The sequence below is a fragment of the Herpailurus yagouaroundi genome, unplaced genomic scaffold (genome assembly GCF_014898765.1).
Source record: "Herpailurus yagouaroundi ecotype Mexico unplaced genomic scaffold, PumYag 566, whole genome shotgun sequence".
Lineage (NCBI taxonomy): Eukaryota > Metazoa > Chordata > Mammalia > Carnivora > Felidae > Herpailurus > Herpailurus yagouaroundi.
The window spans coordinates 1,912,033-1,917,382 of NW_024412783.1; the positions used below are offsets into that span (position 1 = coordinate 1,912,033).

Sequence of the window (5,350 nt, forward strand, 5' to 3'; positions counted from 1 at the left end):
TGCTAAATGCAAGTATTAATTAAAGAAAAAAAGTACACCTTCCTATTGTAGGGAAAATATTTAATAAATTGTGGATATTCAATTGTAAGGAAAATATTTAATAAATTGTGGATATTCAATAACAATTAAAAAGCTCACAATACTATAAATAAAAACAATAGTATGGAATTGTACATGTAATATGATAGCAAGAGCAATATATGCATATCATCATAGGAAAACTTGGCATTAAATTAAAAAAAATAGTAACTAGATTTTTTCAAATGTGTTTTCATTTTCATTGAGTCCTTTTAGTAAACGTGCTTTCCATGTGCTTGTTGTTCCTCCTATACTATTTCCTGGTTTATTTTTGCAGGATTTGTCTTTTATATCTTGTATAGTATAGTATATTTATCCTCTTAATTTTAATATATCTATACTCTTCTTGTCAACTTTGTTAGCAATAATTTGTTGTGTATAGTAGTAATTTAATTTTTAATGGAAATTATTATCCAAATACCCTTAAGGATGTTTTAAACTTATCTTTGCCTTTTTGTTAGTATTTCTTTGGAAATTTTGTGTTTCTTTATTTAAATCGTTTTCTTTTAATTTTTTTTCTGTTCATTTTATTAAATATAATCTTTTCTGTGTCATGGATTCCAATTTCATTTAAATAGATTTAACATCATAACTTGTGTATTTCTTTCCTATATTATGTTTTTATGGGTATAAAGAAGTAACACTTCTGTGAATGTGAGTTTCCCTGTATAAATTCTTTTCATCTTGCATACTATAAATGAAAGCTTGTGTTCCTTAACATGTCCCATTATGTTTCCAACTTGTCCTCCAATTAGTGAGTGTGTTATACATATGTGAAAATTATGGGAGGCAAATTAAACCAGTCTTTTATTCCTCTTCTTTCTCATAAATTAAAAATGCATTTATGCAGTTGCTATCAAGATGTTTAAGGGGTATAAATTGCACAAGGTATTTTTGGAGAGGTATTACTAATTTTTCAGAATATTTTCCTGATGTTTTTTCTTTCTTATTTTTTGTTCTCAAGGTAGTCTTTGGCAGTAAAGACAGGTTTAAATTTCTCTTTAGCTCTTGTAGACTGAAAACAATATTCTGACACAAAGATGAATTTTAAATAAAACTCAATTTTATTTTTTTCTTATAAGTTTAAATATAAATTTTAAAAACAATTAATAAAAGGGGGTGCCTCTGTGACTCAGTTGGTTGAGGGTCTCACTCTTGTTTTCAGCTCAGGTCATGATCCCAGGGTCATGAGATCAAACCTTGTGTCAGGCTCCATGCTGAGTGTGTAGCCTGCTTAAGATTCTGTCCCTCCCTCTAACCCTCTCCCCTGCTCACTCTCTCTGTTTAAAAAAAAAACAATAAATAATAAAATAAAATAAATAAAATAATAAAATAAAAGTAATAAGTTTAAATCACATGAAAGCCCACACAGATTCTGTATTAATTATACTTTTTTTGTTTTTGCTGATGTTTTAGTGCTTATTTTTTCCTTGTGGGTGTCATAATAAAAAATGAAAGTAAAAGTAAGACTGTAGATTAAATCAATCTTTCTGTGCCTGCACATTTCTGTTAAAATGCTTGTAATTTACAAATTGATGAATTTCACTCTCTTTGGACAGAGGTATAAAGAATGATATACACTTTCTTTCACTTTCTCTCAATTTCTAAATCATTTAAAGAGAAGGGGAATAAATATAAATAATACATGAATTGATCAACTTAATACAAGCTTACTCATTTCATTACTTTAATAATAAAGTCATAATTTACATTACAAATTAATCAATGTATTACAATTCTGAATTATTTTTATGTTTTCATAATATAAATAAGCCAATATAATGAAATTTGTCCATTCTCTGGATTAAACTAGTGGAGAAATGGTTGTATATTATATATTACTTTTAAGTTATTTATACATATAATATGTACATGTAACATATATAAAGTGTTTATATGTACACAATATGTGTGAAAATGTAGAAATAAAGTGTTTTATATATATTTTTAAGTTTATTTATTTATTTTGAGAGAAAGATAGAACACAAGCAGAGGAGGGGCAGAGAGGGAGGGACAGAGAATTCCAACAGGCTCCACACTGTCACTGCAGAGCCTGATGCATGGCTTGATCTCACGAATCGAGAGATCATTACCTGAGCTGAAATCAAGAGTCAGACTCTTAACTGACTGAGACACCCAGGCACCCCAATTATATTTTATGTTTTATGGGAATATATATTATGACACAATTAATTTTTCAGAAAGGGTGAGATTAATTATATTTCAAGAAAGCTGAGAAGTGCAGGTAACATTTCAGTTGAGTCTTTAGAAAGAAGTAGAGGTTTACCAGATAAACATGTACTCCAGAGTGAAATAATTTATGCATGAAAGTTGATGGTATGGCTAAAGAAGAGCAAAGATCTTTCTGTAGCTAGAGCATAGGATCTTGGATTTGTGCAAAGGTTTGGGAAGAATAAAACACTACTGTGACTGGACTTATATTAGCTTCTTATAGAATTTTGTTTCTTTTGCTACTTCTCATGGAATTGTTAAAAAAAAAAAGAAAAGAAAAAAACAGCACTTAGAACAAATAATCCATGAGCTAAATGTAGCAAATTTATGTTATACATACAAGTCATATATTTTCTGAGTAAGACCATTTCTCATTACCAGTGTTCTCCAGGCCCCTTTCACATCTTTGTTTCTCAGAGTATAGATAATGGGGTTTAAGACTGGGGTGACTATGGTGTAGAAAAGAGAGACAAACTTACCCTGTTTTTTTGACCTACTTTTGGCTGGCTGAAGGTACATAAAAATGATGGTGCCATAGAAAATGATGACCACAATCAGGTGAGATGAACAAGTCCCAAAAACCTTCCAGCGCCCTGCTGCTGATTTTATCCTCAGCACAACTTTTGTTATAAAGCCATAGGAGACTAAGATGAGTGACACTGGGACAACTAGAAAAATCACACTAGCCACAAAGAGTTCTACTTCATTGAAAGTTGTGTCCACACAGGCCAGTTTGATGAGCACAGGAACCTCACAGAAAATGTGGTCCAGTTTGCGATGTCCACAAAGGGGTAGCTGCACAGTAAGGGAGCACTGGATTAAGGAGGTGATCAGTCCACTGAGCCATGCTATGCTGGCTAGGGATGCACAGAGCTGAGGATGCATAATGGTTGTATATTGCAGAGGCTGGCATACAGCAGCATAACGATCATAAGCCATGACCGCCAGGAGAATACATTCAGAGGAACCCAACCCCATGGCCACATACAGCTGGGCCACACATCCACCATAGCTCACACTTTTCTCTTTCTTATTCATGGTAACTAGCAACTGTGGGGCAACACTGGTGGTAAAGCAGATGTCCACACAAGACAGATTGCTGAGGAAAAAGTACATTGGCGTGTGGAGTTTGGGGACTAAACAAGATACTAAAATAATGGCAGTGTTCCCCAGAATGTTAAAGATGTACAAAAGCAAAATTATGATGAAAAGGATCCTTTCAAGCCAGGGTTCATCTGCAAATCCCAGGAGAAGAAAACCCTTTTCAGAGCTGTTGCTGCTTTCCTCCATCGTCCTGCAGATGTCAATTTATAGGATTAATATTCTGGAGAAAGAAGATAGTAAGATGAACATTGGTAAACTGTGGTGTTTCTTATATGATTGTCCTCCTTTTATAGCATTCAGCCATATTGTAAAAGCTGATCGCATTTTTCTCAATGTCTATTTTTCGACAGAAAAATGTCTCTTCCTTCTGTTTTCTTGAGCACATTTCACTCTTTCAAATGGAGCAACACCAATTCAAACACTATCACAATGCTCTCTCTTGTTTACATCCATAATCCAAGAGAATGGTATCTGCCCCTCACTCTTGTTCTCACCCAAAGGTCTTTGTAAACTTACGATGTTTATTTGTAAGACTCTATTCTATCAATTTTGGTTTGATCCTCCTAAAAGATTCTGCCATAATTTTTTAAAATTAAACAATGGCAGATAGTATGAAGGAAGCATCAAGAAAATTAACATTTACCTGTCTTTGGAGAGAATATAGGTTAGTCGATGCTAGTGATGGCACATCTCAGACATAAAAAAGATTTTGAAATGGTATGTCAAAAAGGAACTGCTGAAAAAGATGGTCTTCAGAAGACATATGTCAATCAAATTACCATCAACCTGATGGGGTATTCATTGTTTTAAACATTGGAATTATCTTCACACAGAATTTGAACTACTGACATTTTTAACTAAATGACCAGAGAACAGGCGCACGTGGGTGGGTCAGTCAGTTGAGTGTCCAATTCTTGATTTTGGCTCTGGAGATGATTCCAGGGTCATGGAATTGAGCCCTACCTAAGATTTTGTCTCTTTGTTCTCTTCTTCCTATCTCCTGATCTCTCTCATTCTCATTCTCCCTCTCTCTGTGTCTCTAAAATAAATTTTTTTTAAATTTTTTTTTCAACGTTTATTTATTTTTGGGACAGAGAGAGACAGAGCATGAACGGGGGAGGGGCAGAGAGAGAGGGAGACACAGAATCGGAAACAGGCTCCAGGCTCTGAGCCATCAGCCCAGAGCCTGACGCGGGGCTCGAACTCACGGACCGCGAGATCGTGACCTGGCTGAAGTCGGACGCTTAACCGACTGCGCCACCCAGGTGCCCCTCTAAAATAAATTTTTTAAATGACCAGACAATAATCTTACATACAGACATTCTTCCATAGATTCTCTTTATTTCCCACCTCCTTCTCTTCTTATCCCCTTTCCAGTTTTTTTTTTTTTTTTAGTTTATTGATTATTGTTGCTTACTTTTCAAGTACTTAGGGATGAGTTAGAGAAGTAGTCTCCTCTGTAGGCACTTCCAATTAAACAAAAACTTCACATCTTTTCTTCTTATAAAACAAATGTTGAATAAGGGAAGATATCAGTGAAGTAAGAGGACCCTGGAGTTGTCCTGTCCCAGGAACACAACTAGATGACTTCCACAACTAAAGGGAGAGAAGAGGCCACATTGAAGAAGGTATGAAGTGTGGAGACATGGTTTAGGGGAGATATGTATCATGGGTGTTGAGGAGGGGAAGAATCCCTGATTGCTAAGGTGAGAGAGAGAGAGAGAGAGACAGAGAAAAAGCACAAGGACAACATTTTACCAAGACCATTGGCTAGGAAAACAAGCGGGGATGATTTCCTGAATTTTTGCAACAAGTGGGGCTTAAAGCCTGGAGTTTTAAAAGTCCATGAACTTGTGTAGGATAGAAACAAGAGGGCACTGTGCTGCTCCTGAAAGAAGGGAAGCAAAACACCTGGGGGTAGATAACATGGAAACAG

The 5,350-nt window shown here is 35.0% G+C and overlaps 1 protein-coding gene across 1 annotated transcript; it reads right to left on the minus strand.

Moving 5' to 3' along the window:
- Window positions 1-2,640: 2,640 nt before the first annotated feature.
- Window positions 2,641-3,600, minus strand: OR2G6 (olfactory receptor family 2 subfamily G member 6). The gene has a single exon (XM_040465540.1). The coding sequence runs from the start codon at window positions 3,598-3,600 to the stop codon at window positions 2,641-2,643; it is 960 nt and encodes a 319-aa protein (XP_040321474.1).
- Window positions 3,601-5,350: the final 1,750 nt, after the last annotated feature.